The 24020-nt window shown below is 40.3% G+C and overlaps 2 protein-coding genes across 2 annotated transcripts; both read left to right on the top strand.

Moving 5' to 3' along the window:
- Window positions 1–176: 176 nt before the first annotated feature.
- On the top strand, window positions 177–4305 carry snip1 (Smad nuclear interacting protein). Its single transcript, XM_067600913.1, has 4 exons — window positions 177–489; window positions 1119–1248; window positions 2662–3203; window positions 3383–4305. Exons 1-4 carry the CDS (start codon window positions 329–331, stop codon window positions 3633–3635), a joined length of 1086 nt encoding a protein of 361 aa, XP_067457014.1. The 5' UTR covers window positions 177–328; the 3' UTR covers window positions 3636–4305.
- A 361-nt stretch (window positions 4306–4666) lies between these two features.
- Window positions 4667–23788, top strand: si:ch211-1i11.3 (mitogen-activated protein kinase kinase kinase 5). Its single transcript, XM_067600910.1, has 28 exons — window positions 4667–5151; window positions 5255–5394; window positions 6198–6385; window positions 6574–6742; window positions 7314–7420; window positions 7628–7798; window positions 8017–8129; window positions 8637–8796; window positions 9036–9186; window positions 9381–9485; window positions 9716–9765; window positions 10343–10438; window positions 12089–12173; window positions 16140–16273; window positions 16682–16809; window positions 17490–17626; window positions 17737–17842; window positions 17977–18134; window positions 18310–18508; window positions 18822–18990; window positions 19360–19525; window positions 20298–20483; window positions 20652–20757; window positions 21058–21301; window positions 21544–21656; window positions 22487–22584; window positions 22686–22762; window positions 23200–23788. Exons 1-28 carry the CDS (start codon window positions 4815–4817, stop codon window positions 23294–23296), a joined length of 3990 nt encoding a protein of 1329 aa, XP_067457011.1. The 5' UTR covers window positions 4667–4814; the 3' UTR covers window positions 23297–23788.
- Window positions 23789–24020: the final 232 nt, after the last annotated feature.

Below are 24020 nucleotides of genomic sequence, written 5' to 3' on the forward strand. Positions count from 1 at the left end.
CTTTGCAATCTGTGTTCCTTAGATGTTTCGTGAATAAATCTGTTCTGTACAGCTAAAGATGAGAAAACTCGACGTACACAAAGAGCACTCGTCATTTTTAAAACATCATTATTGCTAGAGCAATGAAACAAAAAGTGAGCCGTAGCCAGCGACATGCCGAGCCATATTTTCCGCGTACCACCGGAAACGGAAATTCGTTGCTTGAGCGTAACAGTTGAAGTTTGTAATCGCCACCCTTTTGAGTTTTTCTTTGTTATTACGGGCTTTTGTGCGGACAGTGGTGTATGTTTGTGTCACAAAACGGTCGGATTAGTGTAATTCTTGTAAAATGACCAAAGAAAAGCGACACAGGAGGAGGGAATCTCCTGAGCGGGAGTCCAAAGTTAAGATTAAGCAGGAGAGAGTGAGCCCTGTTAGGCCACAGAGATCACGCCGCTCGAGGTCGAGATCCAGCGGCAACTCCAGTCCACCGAGGCGGAGAACAAGCAGGTACAGTCGGTAATCATATTTCACCTCGCTGTTGCCACATATTTTGTGTTTATTAGCTCAACACGCGGCACAATAAGGCTGACCAGTGGGTCTTTATTAGCGAGAAGTAGTTGTTTTATCCGCCAAGTTAGCTTTTAACATACACAGCTACAACCCACGTTAGGTGTGTTTTACCGAAAGTCCTGTGTTAGTGTGTCACACAGGCTCATGTAAGGCAACTTTATAGCCTATTTTGTTTTAGGGCTGGGTAATATATCGATATTATGCTGATATTGTGATATGAGACTCGATATAGTCTTAGATTTTGGATATCGTATTATCGTTATATGACATAAGTGTTGTTTTTCCTGGTTTAAAGGCTGCATAACAATAAAGTGATGTAATTTTCTTAACTTAGCAAACTGTTCTAGCTGTTAGATTGTTTGCCATTACCCACGTAATCATCATATCCACATTACTGATGATGATTATTTATCAAAAATCTTATTGTGTAAATATTTTGTGAAAACACTAATCGCCATCCATCCCCACAATATTGTTGCAATATCGAGGTATTTGCTCAAAAATTGGTCATTGTGATATTTGATTTTGTCTATAACGCCGAGCAATATTTTGTGTTCTTTGTGTAGGTCACCTGCCAGGACGAGGGACCGTTCACCAGGTAGAAGAGAGACATCTCCCGCCAGACGGAGCAGCGGATCTCCCAGAAATAGGAGAAGCCGCAGTCCTCATCGCGGTGCTGATGTCAAAATAAAGCGGGTAATTAGGTTTCAGATTATTAGGAATTTAGATCAAAAAAGGTGCCATTGGTAACCCAATATTTCAGCGGCATAATGTTATGCCAGATTTTACATCCTACAGGCATATTGATTCTGTCACAGGCATATGGCATTACTGATTATTGGTATCCTATATTGCTTCTGCTGTTGCGAAATTGTAACAACATGTGACTTGTGTTCCACTGACAGATACATTTTCTTACTGGCATATACTACTGTGGTTGCTGGTGTTTCAATGGCTAATAGCATCTGATGCTCAAACCATTGACTGTATATAAATATGGACCCAAAAATGAGGCCAAATATCTTGACATGAGCCAACCTAAAAAAAAATCAAAGTACTGATCAAATAAATTTTCCCCAAAAATGATTTATGTCATTTAGGAAGTTCTTATCACATTGATGCTTTTACATGATTGACAGCTGTGACCGCTGCTCTCAAACCTCAGTCAGTGGTTGCTGAGGGGACGTGTCCCACGGGCCGTCATCCCGCCACTCGACTCTATTGAGCAGACTTTGGTGCCAAATGACGTCCCACAAACAAGATGGCAGCTCCTGGAAAGGAGATATTTTGGCTTCACTTTTGCATAGTGGCAGGAAGTGGAGACGTGTCATCGATATTTATATACAATCTATGGCTCAAACCTACAGCATGCTGTCAATTAAAATCTGTAGGTATCATAGTGTGACAATTACCAGCCTCGTAAAAATAAATAAATACACACAAACGGGACAATATGAAGAATGGGAAGCAAAAGAGAAAAAAGAGATGGAGAAGAAAAGAAAGAAGCATGCTGTTACGGTGACAACATGGGGAGCAGTGATATGTAACAAAGTGGACATGTCATGTAGTTAAGTGGGTGCAGATAGACACTTCCTGGCAAACCAAACACTGGCCCTAGAGAGGGCGTTTCGCAGCCACTGTAGGTTCTCCTACACGCTTGTAAGGGGAGGGTGAGGGGAGAAGTTTTCAGCATTCAGTATTCAGCATACCACTAAATCCTATGCACTGGTCCGTTAAAATGTTGTGTTATTGGTCTGGGTCCAACAGGCAATGCTTGCGATGCACAGGGGGCAATATTTGGCAGCAGTTGGCCCGGTTAGCAACAGGTATACCACAAAAGTATTAGCACATGACAGTCTACGAGTGGTAATTATCTGAAAGTATAACAGACTCATGCCAGTGAAACAACAGTGGTATGGGTAGCATATGCCATTAAGAAAAAGTCTGAAATAATGTGGTGTAATGATCTTCAATCTTGTCACAGTCTGACTGAATTTAATAGGGTATAATCTCTGTTAAGATAATTGTATAGTACTGTAACTGTGCTAGTTTATCCTCGGCTAATAATAACCTTTGTTTTTAACTGTCTTTATACTAAATATCTCACAGGAACGGGAGGAGCATCGGGCTAGTGGTGATGAGCGGAGAAGAAGAAATGACCAGCCAGAGGAGAGGCGGAGCAGGTGGGAGTCAGACAGACCTCAAGAAAGAGAGCACGGTGGTGAGAGACACCGGGAACGAGGCGCGTTTGCCTCTCAGCAAGCTGAGAGACGGCAGCACGATGAGCGGCGCAGGGAAAACCATCAGAGGCGCAGAGAAAACCAAGAGCATGATTTTGGAGAGCCTGAAGGAGGGAGTGAGGACGCAAACGATCCTCCTGCCGATAAAGAGAAGCCCAACTTCGAACTGTCAGGCGCACTCACAGAAGATACAAACACATTCCGCGGAGTGGTGATCAAGTACAACGAGCCACCCGAGGCTCGCATTCCCAAGCGAAGATGGCGACTGTACCCTTTCAAGAACGATGAACCTCTTCCGGTCATGTACATTCACAGACAGAGTGCTTATTTGTTGGGGCGGCAGAGAAAAATCGCAGATATCCCCATTGACCACCCATCCTGCTCTAAGCAGCATGCAGTATTCCAGTACAGGTAAGAATAGTTGTCATTGGCTAAGGTGCTTGACTTTGGTATGTTTTAGAAATATTAATAACTTTAATCAACTCTAACTCTACTTGATCTATAGTAATTCTGTTGACTAATATGTTGCATTACACTTACTCTGCTGTGTTAGTAAAACATGTCTACCTATCTGTTTATATTCCTTCCAGATTGATGGAGTTTACACGTTCAGATGGCACCCCTGGCCGCAGAGTAAGGCCTTACATCATTGACCTGGGTTCCGGCAACGGTACCTACCTGAACAACCAGCGTATCGACCCCCAACGCTATTATGAGCTCAAAGAAAAAGACGTTCTTAAGTTTGGCTTCAGCAGCCGCGAGTACGTCCTCTTGCACGAGTTCTCAGACACGAGCGAGGTGGACGCCAAACTGGAAGAGGAAGACGAGGGACTAGACGAATAAATTGTTCCTATAAACACTGCATTGCTAAATTTGTTCAGGTTAGATTACATTATCATCATCAATGTTCAACGAATAGCTGTTTCTGCAGGGAATGGAACAATTTAATCAAACTGGTGAACAAATAGTGGAGCAAGGCTGGTTTGTATATTTTGTAATTACTTAACTATTGCTTAAACCTGCCTCAACTGTCTCAAAGAAGACTTCCTATTCTCAGGTTGTTTGTGTAATGTCTTTGTGATGCATGACTGATCTCACATCTGACAGTGCTCACCATAAAAAAATAAAAAAAAACGTTCTTGGTGCCAGATAAAGATATCTTGCTAATACAATAGCTAATTATATATTTTTGGATCATAGCACCGAGTGCAAAATATAGCTGAAGACTAATCTGTGTCTGTCCAAGCTGTATATGTAAGTGTTCATGATATACTGAATGTGAACTCTAGTTTCATGTGTAATAAGCGTTGCTTATTGTCAGAGTAAACATACAACTTGTAATGACATTTTTTGCTTTGTAGTGCAAGGGAAATAGTTGATGCTTTGTGTGTTTTTCTTGCACCATGCATTGTGTATTTAAAGAGATCCCCCCCTTTATTTTGTCTGTTTTGAGGCCCACAGCATTCATAGTAAATTTCCATTTTTGTACTGTAAATAAAGACAGTGAACATTTTGATGGTCCCAAGAGTTTTATTGAAACCACTTTTGAGCTCTGGAAAACATTCTGCTCAATTACAAGTTAGCAGACATTAAGAAGAATTTGTGTACTGAAAGAATTTATTACACACAACGTATGCACAATTACTTTATTTGTATTCATTTATTTATCAGGCTCATAATTCTACACGAGAGACCAGGAAGAGAATAAACGAAGTTCCTTTTATGAGTGAGACGCTCAGACGTCATCCTCACTTGGTTCCCTGTTACCGCCACATCAGTTTTCTTCAGAAACTTAAGCTAGTCGAATAATAGTTTTTCACAGCAGAGGTCATGCGAGAGTCGAGACAGTCTTTCAAAATGTCAGCGAGTGGAGCAGAGGGCGGGTCCAGAGGAAAGGAGTACCGGGAATGTCAGCGGAACGGAGGCGGCGACGCTCCACGCAACCAGCTGTTGCATTTATATGGAAGTATTCCCGACGAAGGACATGCGTTGAGTTGCTATTGCGGAATAACAAGGCAGAAAATGTACACGACAGAGCGCAGGCGGATGAGCCTGCACGAGCCGAGGAGGAAAGATCCAGTTTGGGTCTCAGCTGGAAGTTTGTGGCAGGACCCTTTGACGATGGAATTGAGCGCCAGCGGCTCGGGTAAACAGATCGTCTCTCCACGGAGTCGTACCAGAGCAGTATCTGTGGCATACATTGTTAATGAGGACGCATCAGTGCCGCAGACGGAGGAGAACTTGTCACTGAAATGTCTGAAGGAAGCTTGCGCGGACGCACACGCCGTGTTCAAAACCATCCCGTTTGAGAGAATATCCCTGGGGACTACAGATATCCTGGATAGTTTCTACAATGCAGGCAAGTGCAGGCATGCTGAGCGGAGGCCAATGGATGACACATTGACACGCAGTACTCTGCCAATTACGCAAACTGACCAGCCTTTTTTAAATTTCCCCCACAGATGTAGCAGTGGTTGAGATGAGTGACACTTTCTGCCAGCCTTCCCTTTTCTATCACCTTGGAGTGAGAGAAAGTTTCAGTATGAACAATAACACAATTCTCTACTGTTACAAGCAAGATAGTGATCTACAGGCTGTCAAGGTAACTTACATAAAAGCCTTGGCAATCCCTTGTTTATTATTGAAAATCAATGATTGAACAAGGGCTGCACTTAGCCCAGTTGGAGCTCTCCCAAAAAGCCAGGAGCACTGTGTAGTTTTTAATTATTGTAGTAATTGCTGATTTGTTTCTGAATATGTAGCTCTCAACTGCAATGAAAGGGGCCTTAAGGAGAGTCCTACATTAATAGCTAATCTTGGGGCCTGTTCTGGTATTGGGGCCAAAATCTTGTCATATCAAAATGTAATTTTAAGACTTTTATTATTTAATCTGGCCAGAGTGTCTATCATAGGAGTACTGGTTGTTTTCTGGGGCTCTATGCAAAATATCAATATGTCATGTGTATTCTACTGTGTGCACTGTGCTTAATGGGAGTTGGAGGAAATGGGGATACAGGGGGTGCACTGTCCCAGGCCCACTTACTGTAGTAGGTTAATATGGCCATGCCTGCAACCAAAAAATATTTTAATTTTGATTTTTTTTCTACTGACTAATTTCTTGACTGACAGATTAATGGTTTGTTATGGAAAAATGTAAAAAAAAAAATGCCCATTGCAATTTCCTGGAACCCAAATCCAAAAATATTCAATTTACAATTCTATTTAAAAAAAATAAGAAAAGCAGCAAACCTTCACAGTTGAGAAGTTGAAGTATCTATTAATCTGAGAGTGTGCCTGAAATAGAAAACAAAGTATTTAAAACAAAAACACCTCAGCCACATTGACACCACACAGATACCCTGCTGTGACTTTGTCTCTGTATGATACATGCATTGTCTTCTTCAGGAGCAGTGCGGAAGTTACACATTCATCCCTTACGTAGTGTCACCTCAGGGAAAAGTGTTCGCCTGCGATGCCACAATGATGACTGGTATCAAAGACTTGATCCAGCCCAGTTTCCAGCTGGAGCCCCTGCTTACCCCGCTGGTGGAGAGGCTGGTGCATCTGCTCAACAATGTACATGTTCAGTCCAGGTCAGGCACGAACCGGAGGGCTCTGCTCATCATCACACGCTTTTCCAAAACATTGCCATCTCAGATTACACATGCATTTGCGCATGCTGTAACTTACTGCTTCCTCAGTGTTTAACCTCTCTCAGTTGATTCTCTGAATATCATAAAAGTGTGGAACGTTACGACCCTTCTGCTCTTTACACTGACAGTGAGTACTTCCGGGAGTCGATCAGGCATGAGATTCGTATGGCACGGGAGCGGTTCAGTGGTCAAGCCCTGAGTAAGGAGTTGAGCCGCATCCAGAAACGCCTAGACAGCGTAGAGCTGCTCACCCCTGATATAGTCATGAACCTGCTGTTGTCCTACAGGGACATTCAGGTGTGTTTATGTGTGTGTTTTTTGCATCTATTTGCTTGTGAGTGCATAATAGGTGTACGGCTGCAACTATTGATTATTTACTTTATCAATTAATTGGACTATTTTTCACTCAACCAATCAATTGTTTAAAATGTTTGAAAATGAGGACAAAAATGCCCATTGCAAGCTCACTGTACCTGAGGAGTCATTCTATAACTGTCTATAACCTGTTTAGTAATAAATAGGTCCAGTTTTTAGTGATATGAGATGGAAAAATGCAAATACACATATTGGGAAATCTGGAAACTAGAAACTTATAACATATAATTATTGACAATTAAAACATCTTTAGATCTTTCAGCACTTAATAGGTGCCTATTTTGTCTGAAACATGAAAAAGCCTGTGTTTTGTTATTAAAGCATTACTGAGCAAAAGCAGGCACGTGTGGGAGCCTGCAAGAGTCACGATGAACCAAAAGCCAGGATCAGATTGTATGTCAGGTGTCCCATATGGGTATTGCTAGTTTTAAAAAAGTCATCAGATTTGAGTATGGTAAATAATATATTGTAATTCTGCACCCTCTTTTCTCAGGACTACGATGGCATAATCAAACTGGTGGAGACTCTAAACAACCTGCCGATGTGTCTGGTGGCAGGACATCAGAATATCAAGTTTCACTACATATTTGCTCTAAACAGGTACTCAGATGGATCCTATTGCATTCATATTTTGTTTTATAAGTAAACATAATTAAACGATGGTAATCTCTTCTTTTCTGGTTTCAGCTTAATGTTTTTAATGCCATTCTCAGCCTGAAGCCTGAATTTGCTTTGTATGTATACAAGATATAAAGGGCTTTGTTAAAGAAGCATAATTGTTGATATTATCAAATCCTCCCATCTTAGGAGGAATCACCCAGGAGATCGTGCTAAGGCTTTGGATGTGATTCTGCCCATCGTGGAGTCAGGGGGCAAGGTGGCGTCAGATGTCTACTGCCTCTGTGGACGCATCTACAAAGACATGTTCATAAGCTCTGGGTTCACTGACCACAGCAGCAGAGACCAAGCCTGCTATTGGTACATCCAGTTTGTGCACCTTTACGCATCAAATGTGGCATTTGTTTGTTTTTTGCACTTGGACTACAGTTTGTCACTACAGACCCTGTTTTATAGTTACCTTTTTTCTGATTGTTGTTTGAAGTTCATTTTATGCAATTTTTCTGAAGCACTTTATTCACTCTATCTGTATGTGTTCTAGTGTTTTCCACCAAAAATGTCTTTATATGAATTTTCAGGTATGGAAAAGCTTTTGAGACAGAGCCAACTCTTCACTCGGGCATCAACAATGTTGTCCTTCTGATGGCAGCTGGCCATGAATTTGATACATCCATTGAGTTGCGAAAAATAGGTGCGTTATGCTTTCTCTGTCTAACAGGATGTTGATAAAAGCCTGTTTTGATAATCTAGAGATAATACAATATAATACGTCGGCAGACTCATCATGTCAATACTCACACATCACAATCTTATCTTGTAGGGGTGTAAACCTCCTTCAGTAAGCTTTGTCATGATGCAACCTGCAAAAATTTGTTAGGCCACAATTTTACATTGTACATACAATACATTGTACATACAATTGTGGTGATATTGCAGATATTCTACAGATATGATGCAATATCTAGTAAATTTTACATTTTTATTATAATTAACCATAAACTCCATCATAAAAGGGGTAATGCTAAGCATTTTGTAGGTGGCTGAGATAAGATGAGATGCATTTCACAATACACATGATATATACTTTTAATTGATTCAGTTACATTATAGTCTTTACAATTGACTTATCAAGAAGTGTTACTTCCCTATTGGCTAACTGAATGTCTGTATTGCACATATTTTGTTCATTGCGATTTAGGTGTGACCCTGAGCTCCCTGCTTGGTAGGAAGGGCAGCTTGGAGAAGATGAAGGACTACTGGGATGTAGGCTTCTACCTGGGAGCTAACATCCTCGCTAACGAACACAGGAAAGTCATAGAGGCCTCTGAGAAACTCTACAGGCTCAAGGCCCCGATCTGGTGAGGCTTAAGCATCACATCTTGATTAGTCATAAATACACAGATACACAAGGTGTTTAATCATTATCTGGATTCAGATAATAGGGCATTTTAGTTTAATTTTATTTTTTTGATTCAAAAAATCCAAAACACCATTTGGATTAGAAAGCATTTAGAAGGAAACCGGATTTCTTTATCTCACCAGAATCTTCCTACATTAATTTAATGTGGATTAATGAGTTCAGTGTGTTTTATTTCAGGTATGTGGCATCCATTATGGAGACATACATCCTGTACCGTCAATTTTCCAAACCACCTGAAGTGAGATCCCCTAAACAGGACACTATGGACTTGTGGATGGAGCTGCTTTTGCAGGCCTGTAAACCCACCGTCTCCACTGACCGCTGCCCAGTAAGAGACCACAATTACCTTAACAGTAACTAACTTAAATAACTTGAATCTTGTTTGTATGTATTTTTTCATTCCCCATTAGAAATGAACAAAAGTTTCTTGAATTTACTGTGTTCTTTCTGACTAGAGTTTGCATTATCACTAAAGCAGCTATATTGATAATAGAATTTGAAGTTTGAATTCCTGTTTTTCAGGTGCTCGTCCTGGAGCCCAGCAAAGTCCTTCAGCCAGCTATAGTGTGTGTGAGTGAGGAGGATGAAAGTCGCACTGTCCAGTTGAAACACGTCACACCCTTAAAGGTATGTAGACACAATCTGATTCCCCCACCCCCGCACCCACTCCCTAATCTGAATACAGCTGTCATAAACACAGAATGCTGAATAGATTGCATGATAAAAGAAAGAAACAATTTTTCTTGCACTTGTTTGATCGTCACTGTGTGTGAAAAAAATGACCTTATCCCTCGGGGCTGTTTTGCTTTCTGTCTCTTGAATGTGTATGCACCATAATTTTCTCTTTGAATCAACAGAAAGGCTTACACCAGTGGACTTTCCCAGCCTCTGCAATTCGAGGAGTGAGGTATAGTGAAGTACAGCATGTGCTAACATCTTTCAAATATCTGCTGTCAGTTCTGGGTGTGTTCAAGCCTTCACAGCCAGAGGACCCAAAACATAAGGGTTGTCTGGGAAACCTTGGCTGTCAGTCAGATTTTTTGTTCTGTCAATATGGCTGTTAATTCTTTGTTGCTTGTAGGGTTTTTATTGGTTCCACTCTGGCTATTGATCATTGTTACTGTGTACTTTAGCCTGCTGATTTGCCACATGGGTAATTTTCTGTAGTGATTTTAAGGGAAGATGAGAAATACCTTTTTTCACTGGAGCAGGGCCTTGCTCTTCATTAGCATTTACTGAATGTAGCAGTTTACTTCCTGGTGTTTATCCAAAGCTGATACTGAAATGCAAACATTAGCTGTTGTTTCCCTAGAACAGAAAAGGGGTTGACAGATATAGACTGTGTTTTACTCTGAGGAGAATTCTTTTGCATAGGTTTTTTGACACTTTGCAATGCACTTTCTAAACAAATAAATTAGGGATCATTTTAGGGACTATTTGAAAAATGTAAAATCTTAATTTTTGCTTTAACTTTCCCTCTAAAGTGCTTCAAAGATTGATGAGCGGAGCTGCTTCCTGTATGTCCACTACAACTCAGATGACTTCCAGCTGTGCTTTCCCTCTGAGCTTCATTGTCATGGGTGAGTGACTACTAGGTTGGCACTGAGATACTGTGGGGTTTTGTGAGAAAGGTAGTGCACATGATCTGCTCACAGACTATCTGCCGGATTGATTCATAAATAGATGGGCTGAGACTCGTGCATTACAGGATGCAGGCAGATAATCAGAAGCTAGACAAGCTATCTTTGCAGGCTAATCTCGAAGTGGAGTCAGTGCAGTGAAATTAGTGAGAAGTAATTACAACATATGAGTCATATTTCCTTTATTTCTAGAAAGCTCACTTTCACGTAAAAAGAGCCAGTTGACCCAAATCACCAAAAAAAAAAAAATCCTTCCAACATCTACTGCTGCCACCCTAATATAATAGACGTTAGGTAGAGTCAGTGAGTCTGGAGAAAGATTGTTGATATTTGAACTAAACACCCAAATAAATACACCTCTCCCTTCATGCTCATTCAGCATTAGTCGTTGCATTACCAAAGGCAACGGCTACAAGAGAAATATGACGAAATCAAGAGAGATGCGTCAGAGTCAGAGTCACTTCTGTTTCTCTCACACATTATCACGTGTGGGGAAAAAATTTCGTCGAATGTGAACACAATATTCCATCCACGCTCTCCGCCTCTCTGCGGTCTCCCCATTTCTCACTCGACCTGCATTCAGCGTCTCTGTCCACAGAAGCATCTGCAGCTCCTGCAGAGCTGAGAGGACAGCGACCAGACAAACTGCCTTCAACAGGCTGACTGACAGCAGAACTTTACTGAACCAAAACAGTTTGCATGTCGGGAAGAAATCAACAGTGTTTGTATTTATTGATTCATTGATATGGTTAATACGTTCACATATGTGCACATATACAGCGGGATATTTGTGTGATTTAAACAGCTGCCTGCTCAGATTACGCTTCACTTAACTAGACAGAAACAGATCCAGAATGTAAAAAAACGCAGCGGGGTCTCTGTGAGACTGTCTGGGATTTAGTGTGGATTGATACATTTTAATAAAATCCAAGCGTATCTGTTCCGTGAGAAAATACTTATGTGAATTGGCCACAACCTCTCTCTCACCAGCCCTCCACCATGTCCTCACACAGACAGCTGCTCTGATGACTCTTGATGGCTGGAATAGTTTCGTGTGGCTTACTCAGTCGCTTTCTTCGTTTCCCATTTATGGAGCCAGTGCTGTGTATGAACCCCAGATTTTTTTTTCAGCACGCATACAAAATGGACAACTAGCGGACCGTGAGGAGATATTTGCTGAATTTGACAAAAAGTGTATTGAACAATCTTTCTCCAGAATCACTCACTTGCCTTTAAGTCAGTTTTCTTTGTGATGCTCATATCAACGACTGTAGACAAATTTTACTGGAACTATATCCTACCAAAGAATTAGAAATAAATCTGAAACTATATGCATGACTACATACCGCCAAGGGTTAGTAGGATAATATTGTAAATGTTGTCTCTTGAAATTTGGGTTAACTGGCTCAATTTAAGTCAACTCAGTTGTTTACATACTGGACGTTGGCCTTTTACGGGTAAATTATTTGGATCAAAGTCTACAAGCATGTTATCTGTGTTGTTGTTACTTTTACTGGTATTAATTCAGCCTTTATTTAACCAGCATATTCTCATCTACATTCATATCTTTGCACACTGCTCTCTCACCAGTTTCTGTGAGCTGGTGAACTCTCTGCTTCAGCAGGCTGAAGCTCCTGCTCAGGACCTAGACCATCTAACCGAGGGAATACTAGAGGTGAGTTATACCCCTTCACCCCTCTGACACAGAGTGTGCTCTATTTTAGTCTCACTTGCCTCAACAAGTAGAAAAACAAACTCAAATGGCGGGGTCAAAATTCCCAAGAAGAACTATTCCCATAGCATGGTTATATATTTTCCACATAATTTTACAATCCAATCCATCAATCCATCCATACATTATATCATTTTGTCGTCAAATTCACATTCAGATAAGCTTTATTGGCATGACAGATCAGAAATCTATATTGCCAAAGCAGTACAGAAAATTATTAACATTGACAGATGATTAGCAATAAATATACAATAATATTCAAATATCAACAATCATATCAAATACAGTATAATTGAAGACATTTTCTTACAGATGCAATCACTCAGAAACGTTTAAAACAGAGCTTGTCTGTCTTAGACTATGACAACATTTAACATATTTTGCAGCTATTACTGCACACTCACTTTTCTCCCCACATAGAAAGGGCAGTTTCTGAGGATCGGGGAGATGGATAAACTCAGGATATACAGTACTGTGCAAAAGTTTTAGGCACTTTAGATGTTAAGATTCTTATCCATAATGCAATACCATCAGGGAGGCATCTGATAGGTCCCAAACTTATTCTGCAGCATGACAATGTCCCCAAATATACAGCCAGAGTCATAAAGAACTATTTTTAGCGACAACAAGAAAAACAAGTCCTGCAACAGATAGCTTGGCACTGATCTGATCCGATCTCATCTCAATATAATGGAGTCAGTCTTGGATTACATCAAGAGACAGAAGCAGGTGAGATGCCTAAATCCTCAGAAGAACTGTGGCGACTTCTCCAAGATGCAGGAACAACCGACCTGCCGAGTACCTGAAAAACTGTGTGCAGTTTTACCGAGGAGAACTGCTGCTTATTTCATTTAGGTTTCTGCTGTTTACTCAACTTTGTAAGAAGTTAATTGATAAATTAAAACAATTTATAGCAATATTTTTGTAAGCATTCTCACTTTACCTCTAGAGCCTAAGACTTTTGCACAGTACTGTGTATTATTTATTTTTATAAAAACCTCTCTCAAATCCTTATATTTCTCGCAGTATCATAGGAAGTGAGATACGGTCTCAACTTCTCTTTTATGACAAAGTGAACACAGTCTGGCCTCCCTGAGTAGCCTGTTCTGCTTGTGACGGCCTCTTTTCTATGGCCAAGCTGTGTCCACTCAGTCTGTACATTGTCAGTGTTTTCCTATGTTTTCTATCAGTCACGGTGGTCAGGTACTCTGCCACCATGTACTCTCTGTTTAGAGTCAAATAGAATTCTAATATACTTGGTGATTCGGTGGTTTTGTTCCAATAGTCGATATCATTTTCTTTTTGTTTTGATATGGTTTGGTTGGGCCAGACTGTTTGGTGTGTGTGGGCAGAGCTTCAGGGAACTCTTATCTTAATTCAGTTCTTGGCATTGAAGGGCTTTGTACTGATAGGAGTGAGGGCTGCTACATTGGAGGTGTTTATAAAATTTGATGGTTTGCTTTTGAATTTTTTATTATTGAAGGGTACCGGCCAAGTTCTGCCCTGCATGTATTATTGGCTGTGTGTCTGTGAACTCTAAGTATGTTTACACACAGTTCTACATGCAGGGCTTCCAGCAGATGTTTTCCCTATTTTGGGAGGTCTTGGCTGGTTAATGGAGCCCACATTTCACTACCATATAATGTTATTGGGTCTATTACCGAATTTAGAATTTTAGCCAGGTCCTAATTAGAACGTCAATCAGAATTTTTCTTTTGATGGAGTCAAAAGCCCTTCTTGCCTTTTCTTTCAGTTCACAGCCATGCCAAAATGTCCAGTGGAATTGATATTCAAGCCTAAATATGTATAATGTTTTGTATGCTCAGTCTCTATATTTCCTAATGTGAATTTATTTTTCAGAGAATTGGATCATTTTTTAAAAGGTCAACATTTTGGTCTTTTTCACATTTACAGTTAGTGCCCATGTTTGACTGAACTTGTGGAGGATGTCCAGGCTCTGCTGTAAGCCCTCTCTGGAGGGAGACAGGAGAATCATGTCATCAGCAAACATTTGACCTCTGTGTCCTGCAGAGTCACACCAGGGGATGTAGATTTTTGCAGTTGTTCTGCAAATGTATTTGTATATATATGTGTGTTGAAAAGGATTGGCCTCAAATTGTAGCCCTGTTTCACCTCATGGTACTGTTTGAAATAATTGGTTCTTTTGTTTCCAATTTTCATTGCACATTTATTATTCAAATACATTGATTTAATTAAATCATAAGTTTTACCCCCTGTGCCACTTTCTAATGATCGATAAAAGAGTCCTTCATGCCAAATACAGTCAAAGGGCTTTTTGTAATCTACAAAACGGTGAGGGTAAAGATATGGTCAGATGTGTGATGGTTAGGCATTGAGGAATTTAGCTATACAGGAGTTGATGATGCTGCAGACCACCTCGCTCATACAGCTGGTGACACATATCCCTCTGTAATTCTGAGGGTCAAATTTGTAACCACTTTTAAATGTAGGTGAAATAAGGCCATTACTCCAACTTTCAGGAAAATATCCCACACTCAGAAATGGATTGAATTATTTTAGAATAGCTAATTGGAATTTTTTCCGGGCTGTATTTCAGCATTTCATTTAGTATTACATCAGGCCCACGTGCTTTTTTGCTTTTGAGGGTCTTCAATTTCGTTTTCAAATCATTCATAGTACTCAGGAAATCTAGGGAGTTTTGGTTGTCTTTCATTATCAATTCCATATTTTGTAGTTTTTCAAGTATTTGTTTGGTTTCTAAGTCAGTTCCTGGTGATGTTGGCCCAAATAAGGTCTGAAAATGTTCGGTCCATATGTGTCCATCCTGGAAGACCAGCTCCTCAGGCTCACACTGACAGACAGAGATCCACTGGTCCCAGAAAGAGTTAGATTCTATACTCTTTTGTGTGTGTGATATTGTTGTACTTGAGGAAGAGCGTGATTTGGTTGTGGTCTGATAAAGGGGTTTGATACTTCACTGTGAATACATCAAAAGAGAAGCGGTCTATGTGATCGTATAATCTACACTGCTGTTGCCACAAGTTGAACAATAAGTGAACCTTCCCAAAGAGTCCCCTCTGACTTCAGGTTGTGCACCAGTTCGGGCATTAAAATCACCACAGATTATTGTATTTTTGTGCCCCTGGTGATGGCATATCTCTGACTCAAGCCAGGGAAATATGTCATCACAGAAGATCTCTTTTTATTTTCATCCAAATTTTTTTTTTTCAAATTTGAGAATTTATACTGATTTGTGTAAATTTGACTTGTACCATATAATGAGTCCTCCTGAGTCTATCTCTGCCTTGACTAACGGTAGATAATTTCTGGGAATAACAATAACCTCTCTGTAGTTTGGAGGGCAGTTGGTGGGTACATCAGCTCTACACCATGTTTTTAATAGGATTATGATGTCATTACTATTTATACTACGTAAGAAATCAGAGGTTTTACTCTGAGGAGTAAAGACCTTGAACCTTGGACCTCAACAGTTTATTTTAAATGAACTCATTGAAATTCTCAACAGAAGATGAAATAAAATAAAACTAACACATGAACAATTTTTACACAGGTGACCTTGAGAACCTAATATTTTCTTATCAGATTGGGTTTTGCTTCATTTGAAAGATGCTGAGATGTGTTGGGTTGCAGGCTGAGGAGCTGGTCTGGCCAGAACAGTAGTGTAGGTCATCTGCTGTTGACAGGAGGGGCTCTGTGGATGTGGAGTCCAGGAGGCTGTGAGTGGGGACGGTGAGGTGGAGCTCTCTGTTTTCACTTCAGTAGTCTGTGAATGAAACATCTGTTCTCTTACTCTGATGTGTCTCTTCCGCTACTTGCTGTTGCTTGTGAAATTCCTCACAATTCCTCAGACACTTGTACTTTCAGTCTTCCCACACTCATTCATGCCATCTTCTTCTCATGCTGCAGTACATCTATGAGACCAATGAGAATGGCGACAAGGTGATTCTGGGTAAAGGGACGTACGGCGTGGTGTACGCTGGGAGGGACCTGAGCAACCAAGTACGCATCGCCATCAAGGAGATCCCTGAGAAAGACAGCACGTATGGGAAACAAACACTCACACTGGTTTTCATTCAGAGTCTTCTTTCACGGGAATACACTAAGCCACAGTGTTTCTCACATGGATGTTCTCACCATAATAACCATAATGGGAAACAATTTGGCAGAGATTACACTCACTGGCATGCGCTGGATTCCCAGTGCTCTTTAGAAATCTTGGGGGAGTTTGGGGGAGTGTTTAGACTTTTCATTCCTTGCTTATCACTCTATAAAGAGCTTAAACTTGTAGTGTTATGTGAGAATAATGAATCTCATCGAAGAAAATGTGTAGTTTTTATTTGTGTGTGTGTGTCACTGTTTTAAAATAATCAACTTTCATATTAGATATTGTGTACATGACCTTGAAACATTCAGAAAACCTCATATTGTTGTTTTTTTGTGTCTTCCAGGTATTCCCAGCCCCTCCACGAGGAGATAGCTTTGCACAAGAGGCTGAAGCACAGGAATATCGTCCAGTACCTGGGCTCTCTCAGTCAGGAAGGTTTCATCAAGATCTTCATGGAAGAAGTACCAGGAGGTATTGATCCCTAAGATTTAAACAATCTCTCTCAGTTCTCCTTTATTTTTTATGCATCAACATCTGCTTATGCAATTATTGATGCCTTTTCTCTTGTATTTGGCACATAGATGTGGGCTAATACTGTACATTTTATGAAATCTACAAACTAATAATTATATACAGGCATATTAATATTAGGTCACCAGATAAAATAATGGTCTTTGAAACTTTCACTGGAATGATTAACAGACTGGGGTGTTGGGGTTCTGCAAAGACTTAGTGGTTCCTTGGAAGTGTCAACTTAAGGAAGCCCTGCCCCTGCTTTCAAGTCTGTATTTCCCCAGTTACAGTGTGGCTTTAATACAACATGATGCCTCTATTAGGCTGTCAAGGAAGTCCATGTCTGTCTTCACAACCATCTGTGTTCAGAATTGTATGTGCATGTGTGATTGTGTAATGTACTGGAAGTCAGTTTTAAGGAAGTGGGTGTTTCCAAAGACATCCTGCTGATTGGTGGAAAAATCTCTTCAGACAATGACATAATAAAGCATGTCGAGAAATAGCTGGGTTTATATTGCCAGATGTAGCTGAGAAATGCCTGGGAAATAACCTTGTTTTCCAACTAAACCAGAGAATTGTGTAATCCTTTAATGAAACACTAATAGTAGGAATGATGTTTCGTTCATTTCTGCCTGCAGGAAGTTTGTCATCTCTCCTGCGCTCCAAATGGGGTCCTCTGAAAGACAATGAGGCCACTATCATCTTTTACACAAAACAGATCCTTGAGGGGCTCAAATACCTTCATGACAACCAGATAGTTCACCGAGACATAAAGGTGAGCAGAGTAACCATGGCAAATGTTTTCTACTATAATTTCATCCTAGCTTTATGGGATGGGAGTGTTTGTGACACATCTTTATGTGGATAAATATATCTTTGCTGCAGGGTGACAATGTGTTGATCAACACTTATAGTGGAGTATTAAAGATCTCTGACTTTGGAACCTCCAAACGGTTAGCAGGGATCAACCCCTGCACTGAGACATTTGCTGGTAAGATGCTGCATATTTGAAAACACATATAACCTCGATTGTGATTCCTATTTACAGATTTAACTACATCATAAGGATATACTCTATTTTTCAGCAGTTGCATTTTAGTCACTATTATGATGGTTTTCCAATAGGAACTCTCCAGTACATGGCCCCAGAGATTATAGACCAGGGGCCTCGAGGTTATGGGAAGCCGGCTGATATCTGGTCCCTCGGGTGCACTATTATAGAAATGGCAACAGGCAAAACACCCTTCCATGAGCTGGGAAGTCCTCAGGCAGCCATGTTCAAGGTAAAGATGGGAAATTAGTAGCTGGAGTTGATGTAGATTTTAATACATGCATATATCGCTATTTTCACAATTCTCTTAAAGGGATAGTCCTGAATGAAATGTTCTCACGATTTGTTTCACACAATACTATGAGGTAGTCAAACTTTGTTGGTAACGTTTAAACGATCCCTCCAAGGTGGGCATGTTCAAGATCCACCCCAAGGTTCCCGAGTGCATGTCAGGCGAGGCGAAGGGCTTCATCATGAACTGTTTCGTGCCCAACCCAGACGACAGAGCCACAGCCACAGAGCTGCTGGTGGACACGTTCCTCAGGTCATCTCCCAGAAAGAGGGCCAAGGCTCTGCAGGAATCAGAAGCTATCGACCTTTCTGCTAGTGAGGCTTCAGTGCACTTCAAATTCCCATAACTACTCCTATTTCTAATATGATTTATCAGTTTTAATCAGTGCATGTATCTAAATTGCTTTCCATATCCGTTACAAAATGTAGTCATCTTCCTCTTTTGAATCATCACATTTCTTTTTATCACATTTCTATTTCTTCCTTATCTAATTTCTTGTAAACATACTCACTAACTATTGTTTTTGCACATATGTAGTATTAGTTTTATTATGAAATCTGGTTTCTCTTATAGATTTTTTTAACGCTAACATACAGTATCTAACCGTAATCTCACTGGGTTTTGCAGCTAACTATCAACGCAGCTTGTCTGTACCAATCTCTGTCCTTGTGGAGGACACTGATTCATACTCGGATTCAATTGACCTGTCCTGTTCCCTGGACCTAAGGTGGCCCCAGTCCACCCTCATAGCAGATGACATCTCAGAAAGCCCACCTAGCACCAGCAGCTTCCTGCCGTGAGTTAGATTATTGCTCAACAAAAGATTATAGCCTTACAATCTTTGCATCGCCTGTGGTTCTACAGGATCTTACATCAGTGGCAAACCGCATTGAAGTTGCAGTCATATAGGCCGGGGAGTCTACATCCTGTGTAGGGCATGAAAAGGGTTTAGTGACACTGTATTAAATGCCATAGTCTACAGTTAAAAAGGTATTACTTATGAAATTACCTGTAAATCACATATACATTATTGAACTGTGGCTTTTCACAGCTCCATGTTGTCATTTCTTTTTCCTGTAATTTTCATCTCTGTAGATACATAACTTTTTTATCTTAATCTGCTGATCTAGTGTGATTGATCCCTTTATTGCCCCCTGCTCTCCAGACTACCTGAGGACTCTCTATCAGACATGAGCAGTCCAGCCTCCACAGAGGAGAATATTGGTCTTTTCATGCTGAGGAAGGACAGTGAGAGGAGAGCCACCCTGCATCGAGTGCTCACTGACTACATCAGTCATGTTGTCTCTAATATACAGGAATCTGTGCCTCAGGTGGGTAAAAAAAAAAAAAAAATCCAACAAGTCAGTCAGTCAGTATTGGGAAAGTCTTAGCTCATACAATAAGTAAAGTCGTGATGTGTGAAGGACAGTTTATGAGCCCAATATTTCTGGATCCCCTTCTAGTTTGAAATTTCAAGACTTGTGCGAACGTGTTGTCGCACTGTTTGTGCTGTCAAAAGATAAGAGATCAAAGAGATTAAAGATCAAGATTACATGAACAGCAGCCATATGGCCTAACTAACAGTCAGTTTGCTGTGAGTGCAGACAAAAAGTTTTAAAAAACGCGTGTGAATGTGGTTCTTTTTCTGTCTGCGTTTTTTTTAAATTTTAGAGGCAACAACTCTATTTTCCTAAACCTAAAATACCATACTCATTGGAGGAAACATTAGAAAACATTGTTTTTGTGCGTTTATTTCTGTGTGTTATGTGCAATATTTAATTCATAATCAAATTCATGAATATAAACTGATATCACTGCAATACTACATGACTTCAAAGGCCTAATATAAAGGAACTAAAGAATGTGAACATGCAGTATATTAATGATATTGGTGATTGGAAAAAGTCATTTCCAAATAATCATATTCCATCATACATAGAAATCCTTTATCAGTCAATAACTGCCAAATAAACTGGAAAAACAACCCTCTACTGTATTACTGTCCAAATGAACAGCACTATTGAGAGATTAAAAGAAAGTCTTTAAGTACCTCTAGAACTTACTGTATCCTCATTTTTTAAAATCTTTATTTTCTCTCAAAAGCATGGCGTGGGACCATCACTCACTGCAGACCACATTACCAAACTCATTAGCTGCCTGCGAGACAACATCCGCTCCCCTGACAGGAAGCAGCTGACCAGTAGCCTGCTGGACCTTCGAGCGGCGCTGCTTGCTACTGCAGTTCCTCTGAGTAGCCTGCAGGCGGTGCTGTTCAGCTTCCAAGATGCGGTAGGTTTACTTTGGACTCAATACATAGTTTTCCTGGTAATTATACTGCCATCAGCTTTAGGCTTGGCTAAGAGTTTTGAGAGATTTTTGGGTGGAATATCACCTCAAAAGTGTTCTCGGGAATCTCTCTCCTTTAGTTCATGTTAAACTGTCTGTCTTTATTTGTAGGTGAAAAAGGTGTTGAAGCAACAGCAGGTGAAACCTCATTGGATGTTTGCTCTAGACAATCTGCTGAGGCAGGCAGTACAAGATGCCATCACAGTGCTTCTCCCAGGTAGAGCTGGCATACATTTTTCTGTATAAGTTCAATAGTTTGGCTTAAATTGTTTTTAGAAAAAGGTTGACATTAAAGTGTGTCTGTGTAAGAAACATTGTCATCCAGCTCTCGTTTTATATTTTCTCTACTTGTATTCACTGCCCAGATTGTCATTCATATATGTGATTGCGTGATTGTTTACATTTTGATATACAATTTCCATTATTCATCTCGTTTCAAGTTTTTTTTCTAGTTGTTTATTTATTCCTTGTGTGCCTCCTCCCTTCTTCTCTCCCCAACCCCTTCTCTGTCTCTCAGAACTGAAACTCCAGCTGCAGTCCTCATTTGAGATTGAGGACAGCATTCCCGAGGAGTCTGCTGACCCAGACACTCCTGTAATTATTGTCCCCGACCAGCTGATGGAGCTAGCAGACACACAGCATCCAGGGTTCATGAATGAGATCCTGGCCACAGCCAGCCCTAGCCCCCCCACAGATTTAGTCCACAACACCAACTGTCCACTCAGTGAGAAACTGAAAGACCTTCGACTAGAAACCAGAAGGTAGCATTTGGTTGTCTGTTATGTTTTGCTACACCTCTTCTTAATGACTGTCAAGAAAGAATCCCATTTTCTGGTATTTTCTTCCTTTGATGTATGTAGTTTTCAATTGAAATTTACAATTTTTACTGTGAAAATATAATTAATCCTAACACTGGATTCTCAATTTGGCAGCACACAGTGATTGATAAGAATTTTGAGTTGCACTGCTTTCTGCTGAATGATGATGGCTGTTTATGTTCCAGACTGCTGAGTCAGCTGAGCGAGAAGGAGAGAGAGTACCAGGAGCTACTGAGGAAATCTGTCCAGAGGAAACAGGAACAAATTGATGCACTGAGAAACACAGCAGACACTGAAGGTAAAGTCAGATAGCACTATATCTATGGTGCTAGTACAAAGTGAGTTGGATAGTGGGTCTAAACATGCTTTTATTTGTTTTTGGAGCACAAGTTGTGCTGATTCATTCAGATCATTATCATTAGATCATCTTAGATAGATATTAGATATTCTTTTCAAATAGCTTTGCTTTAGTTTGTCAAAATCTACCTTTCCAGTACTCTAAGCATGTTAAGACAAACATTCAGGATTATTTGCATATTGTATTTGATCTGGATCAGGTGTCATTATCAAGCCTCTAAATCCAGGTATAGTAAGTCTTTTTGTGATATGATTCTCTCCTGCTCGTAATATTTGGTAAAGCAAAAATGGCACATTAAAATGGAAGATATACATACAAGTTGATAAATCATATTTTATATTTATCTAAAGATGTTTTTCATTTGAGGAGCAAAACATTATCTAAGACTTTGTAAGATGTCAGCCCATAGTCCTTTGATTAACCACACAAGTTGCAGCATGACCAGTATAACATCAAGCGACCAAACCCTCTTTAGTTTATCAATACAATCAGTGACTCTCATACAGTTTCTTAACACTTGTACCAGTCAAGCCCTACCACACCTCAGCTTTAGGCCCTGGATTTCTGCCTGACTGGTTTCTGTCAAAGGCGTAGACCATTGGATCATCGGCTAATGTGCTCAAACTTGACTTTTCAGTTTGGATAATGATTATTCTGTCAGGCTGCGGAAACTGGACGAGTTTGTTTTTGTTGTATGTAACATCAACACCATGAGATACTGTATACCTATAATGTGCACCATTTGGCTGTGTGATCTCTGTACAACATAGATGGTGGGCTGGATTCACAGAAAAGCTCTAATCCAGATGTGAAGGTTATGGTGCACTGGCTCGAGGCTATCCCTGTAGACCAAGATACAATCAATAAGGTAAAATTAACTATAGCTTGACCTTATTTTCACTCCTGAGGATGGTTAATGTTACTCATTCACTTTCTATTAATCCACACCTGTGTGATCCTGTTTTCTAGTTGCTCTGTCATGACTTCACCTTGGACTGCCTCCTCTACATAGCCTGCAGGGATGACTTGATGTACTGTGGATTAAGGTGAACTGCCTCCACACATCACTCTCACACAATCTGTCCATGTAGAAACATAGGAAGGGATAACCCTCAGAGGTGGTTGTGGAAAAAAAGATACAGTGCATCCACTGTGCCTTGCTAGTTTAAAAGAAGAGTTTGACATTTTTGGAAATATGCTTATTCATGTACCTGCTTAGAGTTAGATGAGCAAATTGATACCACTCTCATGTCTGTATAGTAAGTATGTAGCTCGAGCCAGCGGCCATTTAGCTTAGCATAAAGACTGGAAACAGGGGGAAACAGCAAAAAGCCTGGCTCTTTCCAAAGGTAACAAAATCTGCCTATTTCCTAATAGCACCTCTATTTCTCCAAATGTCGAACTATTCCGTTACATTACACCGAAAAGCCCCTGTGGTGTTTGTGATAACTGTATTTAAATCTGTCCGTTATTGCTGTTTCAGAGGAGGTATGCTGTGTCGAATCTGGGCAGCTATCACAGCTCACAGGAAGACCCAGTTCAGCAAGCACACTGAGGACAGCGAGGACACTCTTCTTTAATGGCTGCTGATGTTGTACATCAAAGGACAGATTTATTGACAGGCTGGTCCTGTATCATCTGGAGGATGAGCGGTAGTGGTGAACATAACTGACTTTGCAGGGGACTGATGTAAAGCAGGATAGATAGCTACTTTCTTGAACTGTGAATGTATTTTTTTTTTAAAAAGATACTGACCATTTCTTCCAGTTTCTGAGCATGTAAAGTAGAATGCAATAATTTTCACTTTGAGGCTAGGTCTTGTCAGCATTCTTTTTTTTTTACATCTTCTCAGGGCTTTGGCAAGTGGGACTATAATTATTGCCTAGTTGAATATTGATTTGTCTGCAAACAAGAAAGTGTGTTCTGATGATGCTGTTTTGAGCAGGACCTAATTTATTAAGAGTATACCTTATTTAAGATGAATGTCTCTGCATTCTAGGGAGGAAAATGTGGATTATTTGTACTGTATATATTGTTCTTATTCAAATAATAAACAAACATTGAATCCCTCACACTGGTTTGTTATCTGCATACAGCTATTTGTAACAGGCAGAGAGGACTGTTTTGAGGGTGTGACGTAGGCTGGAAGAAGTGATGAAGTGGTGAACAGTCTTAAAATTCCACATGTGTTTCCTCATCTGTTTTCACAATGTTGACATCTCCTTAGAAACAGCATCATGGGCTTTGTGTGTATGTGTCTACTGTATGTGTGTGTGTTTTAGTGTTAAGCTACTCTTTTGAATA

The sequence above is a fragment of the Thunnus thynnus genome, chromosome 10 (genome assembly GCF_963924715.1).
Source record: "Thunnus thynnus chromosome 10, fThuThy2.1, whole genome shotgun sequence".
NCBI lineage: Eukaryota > Metazoa > Chordata > Actinopteri > Scombriformes > Scombridae > Thunnus > Thunnus thynnus.